The sequence below is a fragment of the Anopheles cruzii genome, chromosome 3 (assembly GCF_943734635.1).
Source record: "Anopheles cruzii chromosome 3, idAnoCruzAS_RS32_06, whole genome shotgun sequence".
Lineage (NCBI taxonomy): Eukaryota > Metazoa > Arthropoda > Insecta > Diptera > Culicidae > Anopheles > Anopheles cruzii.
The window spans coordinates 48901524-48922624 of record NC_069145.1 but is presented as its reverse complement, the minus strand read 5'-3'; the positions used below and the strand labels follow the sequence as shown (position 1 = coordinate 48922624).

Below are 21101 nucleotides of genomic sequence, written 5' to 3'. Positions count from 1 at the left end.
TTGCTTCAAATCTGTCAAATGAGAATAACAACAACAAGAGTGAGTAGCAAACTTTAACATTCATCAAGCCGGTGAAACAGCGAGCTCTTTACCAGGAAAGAAAAGTGTGTCCGCGTGCAAAAAAAGCAACCTCCTAATCGCGCGTTGCGTTGGAGTACTTAAGATCGGTTCTTTTGAGCTGCTGCAGAAGCAAATGAAAAATGGAACAAGAGCAATTTCGAAATTTATGCAAAGTTTCTCGTGAATTTTTCGAGAAGCAAATCGGTTTTGCAAACACCATCCACCAAACGATGTTAGGAAAGGTATGTTACATCTAAGATATGAATTTGTTTAGAACTTTTAATAACGCGTACCATAATGCGGTTTAGGTAAAACTTTTGGAGAATCGTTTATTTCAAGCATCGGAGGATGAAAGTAAGCAGATGCCAAATATCCTCAAGGAATACGAAGAACTCATGACTATGAGCAAGGCAGTGCAAAATTTTGTTTGCGATTGGAAAGAGCTGTTGTTTGAAGAGTGCAAGAATGTCACCAAGCAACAATCTTACCTCCAAGAAGAAGCAGCTGCTGAGCCGATGTCGGACTACATCAAACCATTGATCAAGTGTAAGTCATCGGTAATCCAGCACAATCTAAATGTGTTTTACTGATAATACGCTTGAATACGCAATTTTAGATGAACCAAATCAAGCCATTAAACTATTGATCGTTTACATTCCTCCGTCCCTTGAGAACGTCGTTTACGCAATTGACGTCGAGGAAAACGATGATAAATGGTGTAAGCAGCTTCAGAACGACCAGAAACCCATACTTACGAAACTACCCTCAGCTGGTGTGGTATTTTGTGTGCTTCTGGATGGATTTTGGTTTCGCGCGGTACGCAGTTCCTCTATTGCGTCTAGCCAGAATAAAAGCTTCTTTTATATGCTAGACACGGGAGAAACTGTATCATACGATGACACACTTACAATTGCCGAACTACCTTCATCGTGTCAAAATAAACCATCAAGAGTGATGAGATGTCGTATTCGATCTGATGTGAGGGATCCAATGTTCAAACAATTCGACGAACTGGAATGCCGCGTTATTTCCATCGATGAAAGTAACATGGTTAATGTTGAAGTGCAGCATAATCCGAACACGCCAGCGCCAGTCGAAGAAAGAAACCCTCTACAAAATCCAACGGCGGAAGAGGTAGAGCAGTGGAACGAATTACCGGAGACTACGACCAATGCAACGAAAGCGCTGCTGGGTTTCGTTCCAAAGGATGATGCCACTATCTGCAAATTTTACAACCCACGAACGAAACGTTGCTTTAAGGGAAGCAACTGTCGACTACGGCATGTCGAGCGGGATCCGAACGGATGGACACTGGATAAAGATACTATTGTGGTCGACGTAAAGGCGCAAATGGAAGTTCCCCAACCAAACACCCGAGTAACATTACAACCCACGTATGTTGATGATGTGAACCTTTTCTACGCGCAAATAGTTCCAGAATGCCAAGCAGTTCGCTCGGACATCGAATCCTTGCCGTATAAATTGAATGACCCTGATTCAGTAGCTCTGTATAGAGAGATTAAACGCTTTCCGTGTAAGTTTTTCTTCGTGCCTTTTTAATTACATCAATGAAGCTTTTTGCTCAATCATAGCAAGCGTTTTTTGCCAACAGGTTCTGGTGAGTTGGTGCTGGCAATGTACGAAAATCAGTGGTATCGCGCAAAAGTAATCGACTTCTTCGAAGATAACACGGCATATGTGTTCTACGTTGACTATGGTAATACGGCTACGGTTAGAATGAATGAGTTACGATTATGGGAAGAAAGATTCAGCTACGTGCCATTCCTTGCGGTAGGGTGCACAATTGCAAACGCCCAGCGTGTTAAGGAATGTCACATCGAAGCTATCGAACAGCTGCAAAACGTCCTTATAGATAAGGAAATCGATGCCTTGATTATGTAAGGGATAACACTACACGAAGCATTAAAGATTATGCTTTTAATTTATTACGTTTCCTTGCAGCAACAACGATCAGCTATGGGAAGTGCAAATATTCGACGAGGATGGATGTGATATCGGCCAATATTTTATAGATACCCACCTAGCGCTTCCACGACAGTCAAACGAATTCGATATTAACTCTGCTCTCCCCGGTTGAAGCACAGACTTTTAATGTTCGTTCTATTTCCAACAACTTCATTTCCGACCACAAACATAAGTTTTTTTTTTCATTTCCGAGCCATCAATCAATTAAATAATAGCATATTGCTCGTACAAAAGGTCCCTTATTTTGTAGTAATCTTCAGAGATACAACCTTCAATCGTCACTCGTCCGGTATCGACTCGTCGTAAGGCTACAGTTCCATTACTGCACCACAAAACACCCCCAGAAAACTCGGACGCAATGTTGCTTCTCATTAACACCTGTTTGAAGTCGATCAATTTCAACTCGTTAATAAACACCGGATTGTGAGGCGGTAAATCCTCGGCTGATAAGGGCTCTAACGTGAGAATCTGTTTATCTATTTTATCTTCCACCACGTCCAGTTCATCCACGTCCATCGTTGAGTCAATCGCGGCACCGTTCGTTTCGGACGTAATTCTACTGGCGGAATTGGCAGATATCGTGCCAGACGCACCAGCATCCTTTTCGGCAATGGTGTCAATGCGCTTGTTGCGAATAACAATCTGCGCGTCTACCCAAGCTAGTTCAGCATCTTTACCCTTTTGAAATTCGAGCTGTGACACGAGGGCCTCAGTTAAACGCACCTGATAAATATGGGTCTCCGTGGTGGCATCAATTATTTCCCCTCGATTGGGAGTGAAAACGCGCGCCCCTATGTTTTGTTGGCAGTGTTCTGCAATGTGCGAAGTGTTGGCGGGAGATCCGCGAACCACCACCACCCGTCGAGGGCGAAGCTGGGATAGGATTTTTAACAACGATTCACCATCGGACCGACCTTCGAAATCGATGAACTGAACCTGTGCGTTCACTTCGATCGGTTTACGTGCCTGAACACATTTCGTGGGTCTGTTGAGGGCAGTTACCTCATCTTCTTTCTCCTTTTTGATTTCTTCCATCTTAATGCTGTTTTCCTTATTGTCGTCCCCGTTAGTTTCAGGAACTAGATCCACCATACGATAGTCTTCCGGTTGAATGATTTCACCATATTCATCGTACTTGATTTTTTCTTCGTGAAAGGGAAACATTGCGTAGTGTTTTTTGCTTGATTTAAAAAATCCAGTGTGCGAACGACCTTCCGGCCGAACCACGATGTCGTGTTTGCCGGTAATAATATTCATTTCCAGCTCGTCGTCTGAATCAGAGCTACTTTCATCCAAGTCGCGCTTTTTTATCGACCGATTCATTTTTTCTCCTTCCGTTCGCATGAACTCATCCAGCTCTGCCCCTTCCAGCTCGATTCTACGCCGAATGTCCATCTCGATTTTGCGCCCGTTTCCGCCGTTCTCGATTAGATCGCGAGCTAAGGTACCAGGTGACGATCGACTGGTGATGATGATGCTGTTGCTGGCGTGTGGTGCCCATTGGAGGAACAATTCTCGCGAAAATCCACTTTCCATATCGGCCGAACTGGCGAGCACTACCTTTGGGCTGGGAACCTTCGCCAGGTCGGCCATCGTATGACAAAGCCGCAGATGTTTGAAGGCGAACGGGTTGTTGCGCGCGCCTTCGAAACTTTTCATCAGCTTATCGCTCATCCACTCGATCTGGCTTTTGGCAAATTCTACTACGTTATAGCTGAAGTTGTTGAGAAGGGCCAACGAGTAAGCCATCAGACCGGACTCCTTGTTTTTCCACAACTGATCGAGCATGTGTGCCAACTCCAGCACGCGACCTGCCGTATCAACCGTCACAAGCACGTTGCCGTTGTTGCGAAGAGTTTGCAGAATATTTGTCATGAATTTCTCATCACGAGCCCGTCGACGGGCCTGTTGGTAGCGTGCATTGTATGCATCCGTGATGAGCAGGGAAGGGCGTTGCAACTTTTCGAGTTCGCAGCCGTTTAGGTGCCGTTCTTTTTTATGGTTAAAATCCGTTGCGTACACGATGTCCTCTTCGCCGACTTTTACAATTTTCCATATCGTTCCACCAATCAAGTGCCCTGCTGGCAACGGAGTAATTGTAATGCCGTAACCCTTGCCCTTCATGGCCACGCTTTGGTTGTACTTGAGCTGCACAATTTTATCGAACGCTGTGTCTATATCGTCCAGCGAGAAGAGGTCAAAGTCGTGCATATTGTAGTGCGACATGAACATGTCGTACATGAACATTTGGCCCATTTTATACACCGGGATCGTTGCGTATATCGGGCAATTGAGCCCGAGCTTGCCGACAAGGTAGGGCAAGGCACCCAAGTGACACCCATCAGGGTAGGAAAGCAGCACAGCATCGATTGTATGCACATACCTTATAAGACAAACAGGCATTGTTAGTTAACTTGCTCATATCCATGTAAGGCCCGGGCAACTTACTTCTTTATTTCCTTGATGAAGCTTTGATCAAATTTTTCGTCCCAACCGCAATCTAACAGGAAACGAACATCATCAACCTGCAGCACGTAGCATGGAGGCGATTCATCCATGGCCCCAGATACGGCATGGAGTTTAATGATCGACGTCATGGTTTAATATTGAACATAAACACAATAAGTTTTACAATAAGTTTTACAATAAGTTTTCTTTTACACTGGTTAGACCCGTAATTTCCGCTGACAGAATGCGGCAAATAATGAGCGCACTGTTTTGATTGCTTTTCGGCATTAAACAAAACGTCACGCGGTAGAGGCCGACGCCGAAGCTATTGTTGAGCTAAAATCGGAAACTGCAATCATTTCAAACATAACCCCTATTTCGTATATAAAATTATTGCTAAATCCAAGCAAATAGCATGTTTTGAGAAAATTTAAAAGAACTATTCTTAAGAACGCACAAATTGATTTTTCTTGTTGCAGCTCAAGTAGCTCAAAATGTTTCCATAGAGAACGAGACATTTTACATCAGTGTGAGTGTAGCTCTATTTTAGACACTTTGAAAATGTCGTCCCGCGCGTTTAGTGTGCATGATCTCTACACTCAATCTCAGTCAGGTGACTTTACTTCGTCAAAACAGTTTGGTTACTTGAAAATTTGTGAAAACAGTGGTATTTTATTGTGTGAATATAAACTTCCTGAATCAAAATTATAAACTGTTGGCAAAATGGCCCTTCTATCGGCAGTCAAAGGCAAATTAATTTCTGTCATTGGTGATGAGGTAAAACTTTGCGACCGCGATACGTTTTGTGCCTCTGAAAAATTTGCACAAGTCCTTTTTCTTCTTTATCCGCTTGCAGGACACTTGTGTAGGCTTCTTGCTAGGAGGAGTTGGCGAAATAAACAAAAACCGTCATCCCAACTTCATGGTAGTTGACAAAAGTATGACCATGCAGTAAGTCACTGGGCTGTGTACGGGTTTTGACTATTTTCCATTCAATTCCAGATACTGCTGTGAGTGAAATTGAGGATTGTTTTAAACGTTTCATTAAACGAGACGATATCGACATTATTCTCATTAACCAAAATTACGCCGAGTTGATCCGTCATGTGATCGATGCACACACTGCCCCCACTCCTGCAGTGCTTGAAATTCCTTCCAAAGATCATCCGTACGACGCAAGCAAGGATTCCATTTTACGTCGCGCAAAGGTAAATTATAGAAAGCCCGGCAAAGGCGCTGACTCAATCAATTCACGAATATTTGTATCGCTTTGCAGGGAATGTTCAATCCTGACGATATGATTGCCAACCGCGGCTAAAGCAAAGCCACAGTAAACAGCACAGCAGAAGAATTACACTTTGTAGCATTCCTGAGCCGAACCAATTCTTTCTTTTATTCTGTTTTGCTTTACTTCCCGGCAACTGCACACATATGATAGCTGCACAAGAAATTACTGTACTTGAAAGTACTTCACTTACAAACGTTGCATATATGCATGTATGTTTGCTTAAGACTTCTGTCCTCGGTATTGTTATGTATTTGTAGTTGAAATAAAAGAATAATTCTTCTAAGCCTGTACATGCGCTGACAGTTTGCTGAACAGTGAAAATCTGTATTTTTCTGATTCTATCTGGGTATACATTTCGATCAATAATCTGATCAAGCGCGGTGTTTACGATTGCATCGAATCTTACTCATTTATTTTGGTTTATTACGTGGTATCAATCCTGGGTACAATGAATCAGTCCCTTTCCATAGAGCGACGAAAGCACGTAAATGTACGCGAAAAAAATACATATTATCTTCCACAAGTTCACCGTTCAGCGTTATTGATAGCAGAGTTAATGTATTCTCGTTAGATCTTCCACAATTTTGATGATATCATCAACGGTGGCCTCCCGCTTGGACCCATTAACGTCAATCTCGAGACCAAGAGCCGCTTCACGCATTTTTTCGCGATTAAGGTCCAAAAAACTTTCCACCAAATCGCCATCGATAAATCCCTCACAGCGTTCCGTTTTCATCTCCGTGTGAAAACTCCGCCACAGCGCGTGATCGATCTTGCCTACTGACTTGATTGTGTTAGTCAGATTGTCCTGCAGCTTGCGCAGAAACTCGTAGAACTCGCTCTGGATCTGTGTTACCAGTCCAATCGAGCCGCTAACTGTGCCAAACAGCACACAGCCGCTGGTTGGCGTTGTTCGTTCGCCAATGTTTTGCATAACCAACGAACCATGACGAAAAACATTCACCAGATCACCGAGATGAAACTGGGCCACTTCAGGCATCATTTGGCGCTCCTCGTCTGTAGTGGCCGCACTATCCTTGAGGCAAACGAACAAATTGCTGCTGTTGTCCGCTCCGAGAAAAGCATCATCGTCCAGTATCTCTACTGATGTCATCCAATTCGGCTGGTAGTCACGTGCTATCTCCTCGAAGCTTCCCTCCATTTGCTTGTACTGTAGCAGCGTTATCGAGCGCATCAAGTCGCCAACCAGTATAAAATCGCCTACCAAACAACCAAACAGTTCAAAATTTAGTTACCAAATTTCACGTAAACGCTGAACGACACCACTGGTGTACTGGTATTGCATAGCGTACTAACCTTTTGTTTTGCAGTAAAGCGCCAGCACGTTGTTGAAATGGCTACATTCCAACCGAAGATCCTTATCGTCAGTCCACTCAAATAGTCGCACAGTCGAGTTGATGCAGGCCAGCACCCGACCATTAAACTCTACCAACGAGTAACAGGCGCCTTTTATCTCCTTTTCACTGATTTGCGTGAGCTCGTTCTCCGAGTACCGGTAGATGATGATGCGACCGACCTTCGGTTCCGGCTCCTCCGGATTAACCAGCCCGGTACCGACAACGTAGTACGTGTTCGGATCATTGCCAAGCCGGGCCGACATAAGTGACAGTGCGTATTCGGTCTGCATGAACTGATGCGCGTGCAGCACTTCGAAGGTGTTTTCATCGATAATAAGAAGGTTGTGCACCTCAACCTCCTGTCCGAATTCCGTGTTGCTGGCGCCTGGTTTCAGCAAGCCCATGTTACTCGACGACGTAATGTTACTTGTCTGTGTCGAAGCACTTTGGCGGGATGGCGTCAGTCCGCTCGAATCCTGCATATCCATGCGGTACGTGATGACGCCAAATGTTTGCGATGCTTCTTGGTATGCGATTCGCCGCGGCGATTCCCCGAGTGGCACGGTGCGAATATGTAACTTTTGTATTTCATCGATTGTGCCTAGAATTACCGAATTTTTCGTCGCCAGGGCCAGTGAATCTTGGTAGGCTTCGGCATTGAGCGAACACATATGATTCACTTCTTTCAGGTTGACGTTTGAAAAAACAAGCTTGTGGTTAGAGCTGTAGATGACCGTCGGCCGATCGGAGCAGGCGAACACGTTTGTCGTTGATAGCGAGCGAAACGTTTTCAGTATTGTGGGTTGCGTGCCAAGGGTTACCTTCTTCTGATCCGTGAGTGTTCCGGATGATTTGTTTAGTACGAAGTAAAACATGGATCCATCACCAAGCGCACACAGTAGATAGTTAATCCCTTCAAAGGCAGCCATCAATATCGATCGAGGAATAATTTCTCCTCCCAGCTTTTCCTTATGCAGGAACTCCAGCGTTGGAAGTCGCAGTACACACGCCGAAATCTCTGTCCATAAGCCGACGGCCACATACTCCGCTTGGTTCGCCTCTTCGTCCAGCGGCGAAATGTCCAGACAGGCAACCTCATAATCCAGTTTTATCTTCGTCCGGTGTTCCAGTTTTCCGTCGCCAATCTCGAGATAATGAATGTCTCGAGCCGTGGCGCAGACGACTTGCGTTGAATTCGCTGCCACTACGCCGATGCGTTTATCATCCGGTGGTTTCCATTCGCAGATCATGGATTTATTTTCGCACGATATCAAGCGCGCCGATCCCGGTGTAACTTGCAATATCTGACCGTGCAAAACGTTTGCACAATAGAACGTTTGTTGGTCACTTAGAAAGCCGGCAATCTCTGTCTCTTCAACCTCCTCGCCTGACAGCGTCAGGATGCGCGTGTGGCCCACGAACGAAAGAACGAGCGTATTATCATAGGGTGAATCATCGATGCCAACACGCAGCGCCCACATGCCTTTGATGCCGGGCAAATCGATGCAGGCATGTTCTTGAATGCCGATCCCGTTACGTATGATGCGCAACGAGCCCTCTTTAAAGCTACCCGAACAGGTGATCATTTGTCCCTGGCCTTGGCGCTCCAAGTCCACAACACACATGTCCAAGATTGGGGCCAAGTTTGTGAACGTTTCCATTAGCATCACGTATGCGCCGTTCTCTCCCGCGGTAGTGTTCAATTTTACAAGCTGCGAATCGCCATGCCTCGAGCCAATGAACAGCACACCATTGTCGAGATACGTGATGCACTCCGGAATGGTAATTTCCCCAAGTAGCTCTACCTTTATGTCGCGAACTGTCGTTTGTTTTTTAGCGTTTTCCTCCGTTTCAAGAAACATCATGAACAAATTTCCGGCCATATTGCCGAGCAGGTATCGCAAACCCTTGCTATCGATTCTAGCGTAGCAATTTATCGTGCTCTGTTTTATGATGGCAGGCGCAACGGCCACGTAGCTATCACCATCATGGTAAACGATCGATTCCTGACCGATCACTATGGCCCCGCCGAGCGGCATTGGGACCGCGATCAGCATCGTAGCTTCTGTTTCTACGTTATCCTGCTTCCAGGCAATTTTAGTAAATTCCTTATCTTTTAGGTTGATCTCGTGCGTCTTGATGTGTCGCCCATTAATATCCTGATGAATGACAATCAACGTGGGGTGTGTCGCGCCGTACAGGAACTCTACATCTTGCACGTTCATCTCTTCCATCCGCAAACTCGTAGCCTTCAGTTCACTGGTTTCCTTGTCGAGTGGAATAATTTTAAACAATCCCTCGTACAGCCTCATTCCGATAACACGAGCCTTCGGGTCGATGACCGCCAGGATGCCCGTCTCGGCTGGTTTGCCGACTCGATCCGCCACATTTCCGTGCGCTTTAGTGATGATTTCGATGTCATCGCCCTGGACCGAGCACTGCAGAATCATTGCGTTGTATCGATGTGTTAGAATGAATATTAAATCTTTCGTTTCCTCCTGAAAAGTGACGATTGAGTTAATTTTATGGATCGCAACCTGAGCTTTAAGACCAATTTGGAACATACCGCCGGGCGGAACAATTTCATTACTGCTATTTTGCCATTTATTCCAACTTCCTTAAGAGGGCGCAATCCTTCGGGTGTTACTAGGTAAATTTCCAACCGTGAATTTTTGGCCACGATAAGGTTCAGATCACTCGAGGATGTGAAGTTGCCTGTGTCGAGTAGAAAAAGTATTCTCGAAACCTCAATGACAACATAACCTATACAGACGACGCCAGGAAATGATTCCATCACTACTTTTCAAATTCTGCTTTTTCAAGCCGCTCTTTATTAACGCGCTACGCGGCAACAAATCAATGCTATCACTTCAACTACTGTGTTTTGTTACCACTTTAATTTCCTCAGAGAGAAATAAATATTTTCATCGCCGAAGGTGGCCCTTGATGCCCTCACACTTACCGGTCACGCAAGCGGTAACAGCCGTCGGTTTCTGGGCAGTCACAACGTAATTGTGCGCCATTTCCTACGAAAGGTCTGTCGGCTTTTCAACCGATGCGAAATGGTGAATTGAGCTTATTTTCCACTTTTCGTAAAACAATTTTCCACACTTACATTAAGCGTACGCGTTCCCACCGAATTCGATATCTTTGACAATCTAAGCTTTGACACATTGCGTGCTCGAGGAACTAGAGATGGGCAGAGGAACGATTTTAGAACGGTTTCGGTTGAAACGGTTGGTTTCGAATTGAATCATTCATCATTCGTCATTTTATTTCATTTTACACTTCACCAAAAACACGAATGAAATAACTTTATACTTATTATACTTATTTCTTTAGATCTTGCTTGTTTAGATCATATATTAAAATGATATTCATGAACCTAAATATTTGCATATTCATAGTTATATTCGAGTTGTGCTAGGAAACACTATTAAAAGCCAAATCCTGCGTAGCAACAAGTGGTAGCGATTTGAGAACCCGAATTGGGATGGAATCGTTTGCTAGCGTCGTTTTGTTGATATTCCGAAGTTCTTTTGCTACTACACATAGAAAATTTCACATCCTGCAGTGTCTAAACCTGTTCGTTGCCCAAAATATACAATTGGTCATTCAACTAGTAACAACGAAGGATTTGTTACATTCATAGTTTATTAGTGCATTAACAAGAACTGTTGATGGTATCAACATGATACTAAAAAAACATTTAATCTAGATAGCCGCTAACCAATCGTATATTTCGTCCATTCCTTCCTTTGTTATAGCACTGAACTGCACTATTGTGATGTTTTGAGGTATTTGCTTTTGGAACTTTTCCATCTGAAGCATCAGGAGCGCTTCATTCCTCATTTGACGGTAGGCCAGATCCATTTTGGACAACACAAGCAAAAACTTTGTTCTCTGTAATTTTGGTTCGGCGAGCATGGAGTACAAAAGGACGCCTGTGGAAAACAGAATCTTTATTGGTTTAGTTTACTGATGGTTCTGATTACTTTACCTGCCGCGGAAATTTGACAAAGATTAGATGTGTCGACCACATACATAAGTTTTTCAACGGGAGCTAGAAGATAATCGCGCCAAATAGGTGCTAGACAGCCACCAACCTCACGCACCTGCACGAGGTCTTTGCGCTTTCCGGGAGCAGGGATTTTTTGATTTACATCTTTTTCATCGATAACAATAGGAGGTATTTTGATGGTGTATAAATTAGTGCCCACACTCGGTACGGAATGAGAGGTAAAGTTCACCGATTCTGGTTTTTGTAAACATGTCAGCAAAAGCGTTTTTCCTGCACTCATAGGCCCCAGACAAAGATAAGACATTTTATTTATGCGAATATAACGTGTGAGAACACAAAACACTATTTTTTGTTTGATCGATACGTTCGTTCGTTCACTAGTTGACCCGATTTAACTTTTCCTTTCCTTAAGGGCATCAGCTTGACAACTGATGACATGTTTACAAGAGTATGTTTACGTAAGCGAACGAGTTCGTTGGCCACCGGTTTAGTAAGAATTTAGTTGTGAGCTTACCATGAATAACACGATTCTGTGGCGATTAAGTCGGAGTTCGACTAACAATAGTCCTTTTATGAGTAATAATTCACTTTCACTGCGTAGTTTGGCATCAATCACTTAATCGCAAATTCGAACCCTTGATTATAGCTATTTTCCGAAACGCTTCCAAGAAAACTGGGGGCAGTTCAAGGAACCCTCCCAAGAATCCTCGGCCGAAACATCGCGGTTGGAAAGTGCAGGATGGACATAACGTCTCAGCTGGATCTATATTGGTCACCCAACGAACACCTCGTTTTCATCCTGGATTGAATGTAAGGAATATTAGTATTGTTTTAGAAATCAGCGTTAGTAGATTCAAGTGTGGTTTTCAATTGTTCAGGTTGGACTGGGAAGGAACGGCACACTTTTTGCAATGGAACATGGAAAAGTTTATGTCACATGCGAACAACTTGATCCAAACCTGGAACACACGTGGGTGCAACGTTGTTATGCTGGCCGTGAAGGACAAACCATCTATAAGAAATTTTTCAATGTCGTTCCGGAGCTTCAGCACATCCGTTTTAAGTTAGTCGATGAAGTTTAAATGAGTTCAAAAATAAAGCAAACGACGTACAATTAAAACGCATATTTTCTTTCCGATTTTGTGAGGTTGGCTAGCGAGGAAAATGTTGCTTGGCGTTCATTGAATTTATTAGCATTTGCCTCAATATTTTAGTATTGCAGCTACGATAGCAATTAGAGTGCCAATACCCTACACATGCCCTGTATTTTATCTTTCTTCACTATTTTCTCTTCGCATTTTTTGCATGGAAACTAAGATAAGAAAAGAATAAACGAACGTTACATGGACCTCCAATTAAGACGTTTCAATAAGTGTTACGATATTACACATTGTTATTTGTGAATATTCACTTAAGCATATCACGGGAAACATTGTCGCATCCCTTGCCTGGATAGTTAATAGGTGATCTATAGAACTGTTGAACGCGTGGTATGCTGGTAGATAAGAATGCGTTATCCGATGAATCGAATTCTGGGGCTTTTTCTTTCAGCTTTTCTCATCTTTGCCATCGTCGTTGTGTAACTTTTCGTGCAACATTTGTTTGTTCAATCGTTTATCGTATTCATAGAACGAATAAAATGATAGCGGAACAAGTGAACATTTGATAGAGGAGAGTATGTTGAAGGGAATAAAAGCTGAACACGCTGCTGCTATGTGTCGAAAATAATTGTATTCTTTGACTGTTAGACAATATCGGAAACCTTAACCACACACTCGAAAACAGGTAATGCATTGCCTATTGTTATAAATAATATCATCTTTTTAACCTAACCTAATATTTCATCATGTGGCTGTCTTCTTGATAATAGCTTTGCTGAAAAGCAGGTATGTCTTTGCATTGCGCTACTTATTCACCTACCTACTCCGCTTAACTACTATGGTTTCACAAGATTTGTATATGAAAATTCTAGTTTTACTAAACATTGCGACGTGCAAATAATTCAGCTAATAATAAAATTAACCATACATACATCATATGCATATTACACTGACTTAGAAAATGTTCTCTTTTGATTGGTGGAAGTGATTATAATGTTTGAAAGTGTTCTGCTCGCATCTCTTTGAACCTAATACTATGCTAAAGATGCAATTTAGCGAAGTGTTGTTGTAGGATAATTCTAGAAAATTATCAGTAAATACCAAACAATAACAATAATCGTTGCATGGGTGATTGCTGGAATGCTTTCTACCACATGAACATCAGAACCTATTACATTTGAAAACAAAGACTAGAATGCGAAAAGAAGGGCCAAACACGTTTCATTATTCAATACTCTTTCAATACGCTTTATATTCCTCGTGTCTGTTGAAGAAATACCGTATCATGCGGGATACAACATATTTTGTTACTTGAAAGACGAGTTCTGTAGCTGGCAAAAAGTTCTTCAATGTCTTTACCAACTTTCGGCTAATAACCCACGCGTGCCATTGATTAGTTTTCAGATAATAGGCTAAACACAAAGCATCTGTGGACTCGTCTTACCCTTTCCGAAGCTTTAGTGCGCACATTGGTAGATATTTGCAATTGTATAATTTTAGTTTAACGAACTCACACTTAACCACCGTTGAGTTCTATAATTATTAGGTTTCAACATGCTGGTCAACTAGTACGCCAACAGGGTCGTATGTCATTTTAGCAAATTAAATTCAAATTAAATCAAAGCTTCGAATCCTCATGCCTATTGCTCACTGATGCGACTTCCGTAAAGCGAGATAATTGTTTTTTTCAAGCGTCTCACGTCTCGTGCATTCGTCCGACAGCAGCCTCCAATGAACTTTGCACCACACTCCACCCACTGGGGTATGTATGTTTCAAGCGGTACGACATTCTCGGTTCCATGCCAAGAAGCGGTAACTGCATCCCATTGTTCGCCAGAATTTGGATATACGATCATAGGTATACGATCACAGCAACTACCAGCTTCGGACGAAGCTCCTCGTCGCTCGGTAACGGATCGTAGCAACGGTGTAACGTATTGTGGATGTACGCAGTTAACGCCGATTGCCAACAAATTGTGATTGGCTAGCAACGCCGCTTTCGACCACAAATCAATGACCGTGTCGGCAAAGTTTTCTCCGTGTGCAATGGTGGTTCCGTCGCGACACTGGAACGATATCCAAAAACGTACGCCCGGATGTTCGGTTGTGAGTAGTTCCAATAACGCTTCCGCTTCCACCCTACAGGGAATGGTTTCGATCGCCAATGCATCGACCCCGGCAGCGACGATGGCATTGATTCGTGGTCGATGCCACTTTTGAAGACGGTTTGCTGGCACTTGATCAGCGTACGCCCCAGTGTACTCTGAGCCGTCGTGCAAGTGTGCTCCGTAGGGTCCAATCGATCCGACGATCCACGGAATCTTGTGGGATTTGTTCTCCTGTTTTTCAGCTATGTATCGGGTGCGAGCGAGCCGCGCCAGTTCAACGCTCGCCCGGATGAGCTTGAGCGATTCATCTTCGTTAAGATCAAGGAAATCCATGTAACCTTCGAGTGACGCCTGGTACGTGTTGGTCGTGATACAGTCCGCACCGGCCTTGAGAAAGTCGAGATGTGTCTCCAGCACCGCGCTTGGATTGGTCGCATTGAAACGGGACGTCCAGAGCGGGTCGTTGTCCACTTTTGGACCGACATGTTCGGCAAGCTGCGTGCTAAAACCACCGTCAATTACAATCACCTTGCGCGAGGTGAGAGCCTTGAACGATTTTCCACCCCCGCGCAGAGATGGGAGAGAAAATGGGGCCGAGCTGAACGGGTCGTCATCATCGTCAGCAAGCGTATCGGGAAGGTTTTCAGGCGAAAATTGGGCGGCCTGCTGAACGTTTGACAGGGTTGTGTTCGTAGCCAATGCTTGGATGAGAGGAAGTGACGAATGACGTGGTACCTCAGGCGGTGTCTTCAAGCTACTCTGACTTCCTTGCTGCCTGATCTTGTCAAACTCTTCACCGAATATGTGATCTTCGGTCATCTGCGCAAACGGAGTAGGATCTCCGAACGGATTCCAGTTCATTCCACTGCCTGCAACACCTGCAGAAGAATTCGATCTGGGTTGATGCAACTGAGGGTTGGAGCTAGCCGCAACTAGATTCGCTGGCCGCGTTTCAAGGGCTGATGCTATCGCCGCCGACGAAACAAGTGTATGTATATTATGTATGGAACCGTTCGAACCGTGGGTGCTGACAGTGGATGGCGCAGTTATTGCGGAATTCGCAATTGAAGCTTGTTGGTAATTGTGTGTCGATTGCTCGTATGCTAAGAACTGACATGTTTCCGTTGCGAACGCTTTGTTGAAGGCAGATGTATCACTCACGTTGCGCCTATGACCGGTGGCCATTTTCGGCGGGGCCAGGATGGAGCTCGTTCCTTCGGCGGTGGCAGTCGATGCGGCACTACTGGCAGATAACGGCGGTACCGGATGACTAGGCGAATGCACCACAGACAACGAAGAGGATGACGAATGATTTGTCGAGACGATGTTGCTGCTCTCGCCGTAAGGCATTTCTGGCTCCCGGAACGGATCTGGATAGGTTGTCTCAAAGAGGGTAGCTACTGGCACCGCTGGTTGCACAGGATTGCTATAATCGGGCAGAATAGTGGGATCAGTGCTTGCACCCGTTCCCGGTGTTGGTGGAAAGTTGGCCGAAAATTTTGCCACAAATGCTTCTGGTGCTTCCGCTGGTCCTGTAGGTGCGCCACCGGGCGTCGGCGAAGATAGGATATTTTTTGGTGAAGGATTTGGTGGTAGGCCTAGCGAAAAGCTTGCGCCGGAAACAGTAGCAGCACTCGCCTGCGATGCTTTTGGCCTTTGTCGGGGTGCGACACTGGTACCTCCTTCGGGTGGTGCTTGCAAGGTTGGTTTTGCCGGCTTTGGCCCGGAGCCACTCATTGCCGTGCCACACGTGACCGAAAATCGTTTGGTTTCCGACTCAAATGGTGGCACAATCAGGGTTTCCAAACCCGGAACCGAGCATTTGGTGAGATTGCGAACCGGATTCGCACGTCCAGCAATGCTGAAAGCTACATCACACACCTGATAAATGTTTGGACGTTTCTCTGGATCCGGTTCCAGCATGTATCGAATCAATTGGTGCAATTCTCGTGAATATTTCGAACCATCCGGGATGCAGAACTGGCCGCTTTGAATGGCCAATGCGCTCTCACCAAACGGAAGCGTGAAAAAGCAAATCTTGTAGAGTAGACATCCGAGCGCCCAAATGTCTGCCTTAACTGTAATATCCTGACCGCCGAAAAGATCGATCATTTCAGGCGCTCGGTATGACAGCGTGGTATACTTCTGGATCTCTTCCTCCACCATCGTACGTCCATGGCTGTTGGGATTGAGGATGCGGCCGGTTGCTGAACCAAAATCACACAGCACATAGTGGCCCTGGTCGCTCTGCAGAATATTTTCCACCTTCAGATCCCGATGGATTATGGGTGTCTGACACTGGTGCAGTCGGGCAACTGCTTCTGCTACGTCACAGAAAATTTGAAGCACTTCTTGCTCAGTGAATCCCGTTCCGAGACGAGCATTCATTAAAGCCAGCAAGTTGGTCTTGCAGTACGGCATCAACAGTAGTATCTCGTGCACCCCGCCGTTTCCTTTCGCGTTGATACTGTGGTCAATGTAACCGATGATGTTTTTGTGGCCGCTCAGGTTGCTCGCTATCTTTATTTCTCGATTGCATACCCCAAGATCGTACTCATTGTTGACGTAGAGCCGCTTCAGGGCGTAACGTTCACCTTTCGATCCTTTGACTAGAAACACCACCGCAAATCCTCCCTCCGCCAGAACTTCCTCAACGGTCACTACGTTCTCTTTGCTCAGCTTGAAGGTTTTGCCCACGAAACTGTTCGTCTCTCGGCTACTGGATGTCGGTGTGGGTTCATTTTTTGTTTCAAACTTCGATATAAACTTTTTCATCCTTCCTATTGCTGGTGACCACTAAACGACGTCAACAGACAAATCGGAACTGGTATTCCACCGGACCGGACCGACGCTCGCGCAATAATGAACACAACGCACGCAAAGCACAAGTTTGGCGACAAGGTTACTGATGTTTGTAGTGTTCGCCACTCTGGCTTTTTCACGTCAAACCGGGCAGTTTGATCTACTTATTAGCCATTTTAAAGTGGTTTTCCTACCCTTTTTCTGTTCCGCCTGAACAGCAATTCACTTTGAGACCCTTATCACTGTTCCTCTGCTACGAGCATGAATCATATAATAATCAATGGAGTTCGCCCATTGGCTTCGCAGCGATATGATCCCATATAGTTTCTCGACTACGGTGACGATGTTCACGTGCGCAATCGGATATTGTGTGGTTTGACAAATTTGGACCTATGCTTGATTTCGAAATGCTTTGCACTCGTCCATGCTCTTGATCAAGTTATTTTACCAAGTCTGCAGGTTGAACGCGCATTACTGCAACAAGCAGAAAAGGAAAAATATCATTCGCTGTTTTCTTTATCTGGAGCACAAAGTCGAAGATGGATATTTTACGCTGCTTCTTCTTTATTTGTGTACACTTTTTGCACAATAATCTTGGCTGCTTGCTTTGCTTTGGTGCCAGCCAAAGATGTCGGTCCAGCTCAACGAAGTAGGCTGCACAGAGACTTGCTCGACTTGTTAGTTATCACAATTTTTCCGATCTCACATTCGGATTTCACAGCAAAGGTTCTCGTGGTAATCGCTGTGCACTTGCTGCGCTTGACGACTGTGTCGCACTGTATTGAAGGAAAACGACGACCGACCAACCAACACAAGTATGTGTATGCGTTTTGCGATAGAAACATCTACACGCGAGATTTCATTTTTTTCTGGATGCTCCGATTTTGACAGCTCGGGTGTCAAGAGGATTCGTTCTGTTTACAATGCACAAACACCGCTGGCACGCATTGAAAAATTCGTAGATACAGCGATCCTTAGTGCTAGCGATACAATGAGTAGTAGAAAATCATGGAAGACCCTTGAAGAGCTAGTCTCTTCGCCTCTACTGACGGAGAAAAAGGCCAGTACGAAGAAACCTAAGCTTAAACGACAAAAAACGACCCAACGAATGATTAGTAAGGTAAGGAATGGACGTGCTTTTGAAAGGTTCGATTCAGAGAAGTTGAATTGTATTTCAGAACCTGACTGGTTTACGCGTGAGAGATTTGATGATCGAAAACTCTTCGGATGATGAATTCCAATCTGATCCTGAAAAAGAGCACGGCGCAGAGAAGGTTTTGCTTACTCAATCCCAGACACCATTCATCAGTCCCGCTGAAGTGGCGATAGAAGGTGGAAACTCGTCGGATTCGGAATTAGTGCTTTCGAAAGATGATGAAGACGTTACACATCGACGACTTGTTTCTTCTCCGTCTGAAATGGATGACTGCTCAGCAATTCACTGCAAGAAGAAACGCGTGCCACATGTACCTTTTCCTGGGGTAACATGCATGTATTACGGGCAAATTGTAGATGATTTGAACGATTCCTGCGCAAGTGAGATGGTTTCATCAGTTGAGAACCCTAACGGTTCAAGTTGCACACGTTTTAAGGCATGTTCTTACAATTATCGATGTAAGAAAACCAAAGTTTCACATATTTCAAACGATGTCTGTCGGTGTGCAATCTCGGAACTTTCACCATCATCAGAAGATTTACGTTCACAACCGCCTTCGTCAGCCAACGACAACGGCGCGTCATCGTCATCCGCAAGGAGAAGAAAAGGAGCTAAAAGAACAAAAATGGGAGCATTTTCGACCACCCAATGGAATATAGTGGACGACGATTCATCTTCCGAAGACGCGAATTGTGAGACTTACGACGCTTCAAGTACCGTTTCAAATTTATTCATTATTGAAGACATTCAACCATCACAAGTGGTTAACTCTCCAGAAATGTTATCGTGTCCCGATGGGAATGCTCTAGCATCGGAACACGCAAATAAGCCATCGCCCGCTGAAAGACATCGACAGAGAAGAAACACAATCACTACGTGCTCTGCTGGTGCAAATTTATTCAACATCGAAGAATTGTTACCGTCACCTGTTGAAAATTCTTCATCAACGTGTTTCTCAACAGCATCATCATTCTATGAAAATGAAATGCCGTTAGTTGGAAGACACACAAAAGGGAAATATCGGACAGGCTCGCCTCTTAAAATGCTAGCAACGGTTTTGAGAGAGAAAACGTCGATTCAGAGGGTTTGGTTTCATGAAATGCTCTCCGGTATCGTTCAACCAAAACTACTAGTAACACTGGAAACCATTGAACGCTGCTACGGGCGAGTATTGCTTCACTTTTACACAACCACTGACAAGGACGATTGCCGGCAAAGAATTGAAAACATAATTATTTTGGATTCTGGGGATAAGCAGCTGCAAAAGCTCGAAGTCGGAATGAAGATTGCATTGGAACTGGACGAACAAAATCTTCCTCTTCGAATTTCTCGGCATCAACTAATTCATCTTGGAGTGTTCAAGCTGTTTCCCGCATTGTTGTTTAACAAATAAAAACAAACAAAATACTTTCTCGCCTGACTTTTTTTATTCTCTCGCTTCACTCCAGTATGCAGCACACATTTTTCGTTTTAATTTCTCCGCTTGTAGGTTCCAGAGCCAATGCTTAGCACAGCTCACAAGGGGTACTTTTGTTGGCAAACTTAAGATGTAGTTTCCATCGCTGAGGTGGCAGTTGTTTCCTCAGTGTACTTGCCCTTGTCCTTATTAAGCGCCGCCAGACGTCCCTTGGCTCGGCGATCCAGGATCTTCTTGCGATCTTTGTCCATCTTCAGCTTAACGATGAGACACTTGGAGGGATGCACACCGACGAAAACGTTGCTGCCGTTTGCCTTCTCGCGCTGAATACGCTCGATGTACACAACAAACTTCTTACGGTACACTTGCGTCACCTTGCCGAGCTGGTTACCCTTATAGTGACCACGAACAACCTGAACTTCATCATCCTTGCGGATCGGCATCGAGCGCACATTGTACTTTTGCCGAAGTTCCTTTGACAACGGAGCCGACATCAGCTTCCTACGGATATGCGACGGTGCTTGGAAGTGGCGCTTGCGGCTCTTGCGCCGCGAAGAGGAAACGTGTTTGTTCAGCTTCATTATTCGACCGCAGCTGAAACAAATGAAAGGCACTTTTGTTTTGGTCACTCTCCACGGATTATTTCTGGCATTGTTACGACCAGAATACTATTTATTTCGTACACTACTTACAACTCAAAAACTCGTACACCCGAAAAACGCGTGCTTCACGTAGTCCAAGATGTCGGAAGGAAAGACGGCAGCAAACGTGACAAGCTGTCAGGATAAGTGATGGCAGTCAAGAACGATATGCACCAACACTTTTGACATCGCTGTCAAAATTAAGGGTTACACTTGCATGCAAATTTGGACTTTATTTTTGGATCAAGATAGTTCAAAATGTGGGGAAAAACTAAGAATGAACTCTCTCGAATTGGGTGAACTCTCTGGAATGAACTCTCTCGAATTGGGTGAACCGATGAAGTGACGTTTCGCATTGAAGCCAAACGCACACACAAAAAAAAATTCGGGAAAAAAGTAATCCTTCCGGGAAAAAAGTAATCCTTCCGGGAAAAAAGTAATCCTTCCGGGAAAAAAGTAATCCTTCCGGGGAAAAAAGTAATCCGACTGGGAAAATAATAATCTATGTTTTCTATGTTTTTGATGGAACATCGCGGCACAGGGAAATGGATTTATAATTGATAAACTATAACAAAAGTTACTCTTTACTTACCAAAAAATATTTGAATAGAATGCTTTCCTCAGCCTAACATTATTCTTACAGTTAGAGCATTAAGAAGGATTTTGAACATAATAATGATAATGCGATAATGACCGAACTACACGAAAAGTGTAAA

At 44.4% G+C, this 21101-nt stretch overlaps 9 protein-coding genes across 12 annotated transcripts; 4 read left to right on the top strand and 5 right to left on the bottom strand.

The window, feature by feature from the left end:
* Positions 1–214: 214 nt before the first annotated feature.
* On the top strand, positions 215–2470 carry LOC128270517 (uncharacterized). Its single transcript, XM_053007922.1, has 5 exons — positions 215–302; positions 369–606; positions 677–1594; positions 1673–1958; positions 2023–2470. Exons 1-5 carry the CDS (start codon positions 291–293, stop codon positions 2156–2158), a joined length of 1590 nt encoding a protein of 529 aa, XP_052863882.1. The 5' UTR covers positions 215–290; the 3' UTR covers positions 2159–2470.
* LOC128271799 (probable cleavage and polyadenylation specificity factor subunit 2) lies at positions 2173–4643 on the bottom strand. 2 transcript variants are annotated; one of them, XM_053009448.1, is made up of 3 exons: positions 4495–4643; positions 2640–4429; positions 2173–2531 (listed from the first exon to the last, which is right to left on the bottom strand). In XM_053009448.1, exons 1-3 carry the CDS (start codon positions 4641–4643, stop codon positions 2251–2253), a joined length of 2220 nt encoding a protein of 739 aa, XP_052865408.1. In that variant the 3' UTR covers positions 2173–2250. The 2 variants fall into 2 exon arrangements, with proteins under 2 accessions (XP_052865408.1, XP_052865407.1); XM_053009447.1 differs by having other exon boundaries at positions 2173–4429.
* A 443-nt stretch (positions 4644–5086) lies between these two features.
* LOC128272102 (V-type proton ATPase subunit F) lies at positions 5087–6072 on the top strand. Its single transcript, XM_053009836.1, has 4 exons — positions 5087–5271; positions 5351–5432; positions 5497–5702; positions 5771–6072. Exons 1-4 carry the CDS (start codon positions 5218–5220, stop codon positions 5810–5812), a joined length of 384 nt encoding a protein of 127 aa, XP_052865796.1. The 5' UTR covers positions 5087–5217; the 3' UTR covers positions 5813–6072.
* A 163-nt stretch (positions 6073–6235) lies between these two features.
* LOC128272585 (DNA damage-binding protein 1) lies at positions 6236–10163 on the bottom strand. Its single transcript, XM_053010419.1, has 4 exons — positions 10103–10163; positions 9707–9855; positions 7100–9638; positions 6236–7003 (listed from the first exon to the last, which is right to left on the bottom strand). Exons 1-4 carry the CDS (start codon positions 10161–10163, stop codon positions 6336–6338), a joined length of 3417 nt encoding a protein of 1138 aa, XP_052866379.1. The 3' UTR covers positions 6236–6335.
* A 691-nt stretch (positions 10164–10854) lies between these two features.
* Positions 10855–11465, bottom strand: LOC128270516 (ADP-ribosylation factor-like protein 16). Its single transcript, XM_053007921.1, has 2 exons — positions 11141–11465; positions 10855–11084 (listed from the first exon to the last, which is right to left on the bottom strand). The coding sequence occupies exons 1-2, from the start codon at positions 11463–11465 to the stop codon at positions 10855–10857; spliced, it is 555 nt and encodes a 184-aa protein (XP_052863881.1).
* Positions 11466–11598: 133 nt separating this feature from the next.
* LOC128274902 (50S ribosomal protein L27) lies at positions 11599–12451 on the top strand. Its single transcript, XM_053013243.1, has 3 exons — positions 11599–11737; positions 11808–11971; positions 12040–12451. The coding sequence occupies exons 1-3, from the start codon at positions 11677–11679 to the stop codon at positions 12241–12243; spliced, it is 429 nt and encodes a 142-aa protein (XP_052869203.1). The 5' UTR covers positions 11599–11676; the 3' UTR covers positions 12244–12451.
* On the bottom strand, positions 12380–17144 carry LOC128274900 (AP2-associated protein kinase 1). 2 transcript variants are annotated; one of them, XM_053013242.1, is made up of 2 exons: positions 15833–17144; positions 12380–15778 (listed from the first exon to the last, which is right to left on the bottom strand). In XM_053013242.1, the coding sequence occupies exons 1-2, from the start codon at positions 17142–17144 to the stop codon at positions 13902–13904; spliced, it is 3189 nt and encodes a 1062-aa protein (XP_052869202.1). In that variant the 3' UTR covers positions 12380–13901. The 2 variants fall into 2 exon arrangements, with proteins under 2 accessions (XP_052869202.1, XP_052869201.1); XM_053013241.1 differs by having other exon boundaries at positions 12380–17144.
* A 982-nt stretch (positions 17145–18126) lies between these two features.
* LOC128274811 (uncharacterized) lies at positions 18127–19720 on the top strand. Its single transcript, XM_053013124.1, has 2 exons — positions 18127–18291; positions 18350–19720. Exons 1-2 carry the CDS (start codon positions 18163–18165, stop codon positions 19718–19720), a joined length of 1500 nt encoding a protein of 499 aa, XP_052869084.1. The 5' UTR covers positions 18127–18162.
* A 15-nt stretch (positions 19721–19735) lies between these two features.
* LOC128274812 (60S ribosomal protein L26) lies at positions 19736–20505 on the bottom strand. Of its 2 annotated transcripts, none has more exons than XM_053013125.1 (2): positions 20437–20505; positions 19736–20338 (listed from the first exon to the last, which is right to left on the bottom strand). In XM_053013125.1, exon 2 carries the CDS (start codon positions 20323–20325, stop codon positions 19870–19872), a length of 456 nt encoding a protein of 151 aa, XP_052869085.1. In that variant the 5' UTR covers positions 20326–20338; positions 20437–20505; the 3' UTR covers positions 19736–19869. The 2 variants fall into 2 exon arrangements, with proteins under 2 accessions (XP_052869085.1, XP_052869086.1); XM_053013126.1 differs by having other exon boundaries at positions 19736–20357; positions 20437–20486.
* Between the last annotated feature and the right edge of the window lie 596 nt (positions 20506–21101).

Coding starts and splice junctions, on each gene's coding strand:
- LOC128270517 (XM_053007922.1), top strand. Junction 607..676: donor CATCAAACCATTGATCAAGT/GTAAGTCATCGG, acceptor ACGCAATTTTAG/ATGAACCAAATCAAGCCATT. Junction 1,959..2,022: donor GAAATCGATGCCTTGATTAT/GTAAGGGATAAC, acceptor GTTTCCTTGCAG/CAACAACGATCAGCTATGGG.
- LOC128271799 (XM_053009447.1), bottom strand. CDS start 4,643: ATGACGTCGATCATTAAACTCCATGCCGTATCTGGGGCCATGGATGAA. Junction 4,430..4,494: donor TTCATCAAGGAAATAAAGAA/GTAAGTTGCCCG, acceptor TTGTCTTATAAG/GTATGTGCATACAATCGATG.
- LOC128272102 (XM_053009836.1), top strand. CDS start 5,218: ATGGCCCTTCTATCGGCAGTCAAAGGCAAATTAATTTCTGTCATTGGT. Junction 5,272..5,350: donor TTTCTGTCATTGGTGATGAG/GTAAAACTTTGC, acceptor ATCCGCTTGCAG/GACACTTGTGTAGGCTTCTT. Junction 5,703..5,770: donor CCATTTTACGTCGCGCAAAG/GTAAATTATAGA, acceptor ATCGCTTTGCAG/GGAATGTTCAATCCTGACGA.
- LOC128272585 (XM_053010419.1), bottom strand. CDS start 10,163: ATGGCGCACAATTACGTTGTGACTGCCCAGAAACCGACGGCTGTTACC. Junction 9,856..10,102: donor TGTTACCGCTTGCGTGACCG/GTAAGTGTGAGG, acceptor TACTCGACACAG/GCAACTTCACATCCTCGAGT. Junction 7,004..7,099: donor GCTTTACTGCAAAACAAAAG/GTTAGTACGCTA, acceptor GTTGTTTGGTAG/GCGATTTTATACTGGTTGGC.
- LOC128270516 (XM_053007921.1), bottom strand. CDS start 11,465: ATGTCTTATCTTTGTCTGGGGCCTATGAGTGCAGGAAAAACGCTTTTG. Junction 11,085..11,140: donor TTGTCAAATTTCCGCGGCAG/GTAAAGTAATCA, acceptor TGTTTTCCACAG/GCGTCCTTTTGTACTCCATG.
- LOC128274902 (XM_053013243.1), top strand. CDS start 11,677: ATGAATAACACGATTCTGTGGCGATTAAGTCGGAGTTCGACTAACAAT. Junction 11,738..11,807: donor TAACAATAGTCCTTTTATGA/GTAATAATTCAC, acceptor CCTTGATTATAG/CTATTTTCCGAAACGCTTCC. Junction 11,972..12,039: donor GTTTTCATCCTGGATTGAAT/GTAAGGAATATT, acceptor TCAATTGTTCAG/GTTGGACTGGGAAGGAACGG.
- LOC128274900 (XM_053013241.1), bottom strand. CDS start 17,144: ATGAAAAAGTTTATATCGAAGTTTGAAACAAAAAATGAACCCACACCG.
- LOC128274811 (XM_053013124.1), top strand. CDS start 18,163: ATGAGTAGTAGAAAATCATGGAAGACCCTTGAAGAGCTAGTCTCTTCG. Junction 18,292..18,349: donor CCCAACGAATGATTAGTAAG/GTAAGGAATGGA, acceptor ATTGTATTTCAG/AACCTGACTGGTTTACGCGT.
- LOC128274812 (XM_053013125.1), bottom strand. CDS start 20,325: ATGAAGCTGAACAAACACGTTTCCTCTTCGCGGCGCAAGAGCCGCAAG.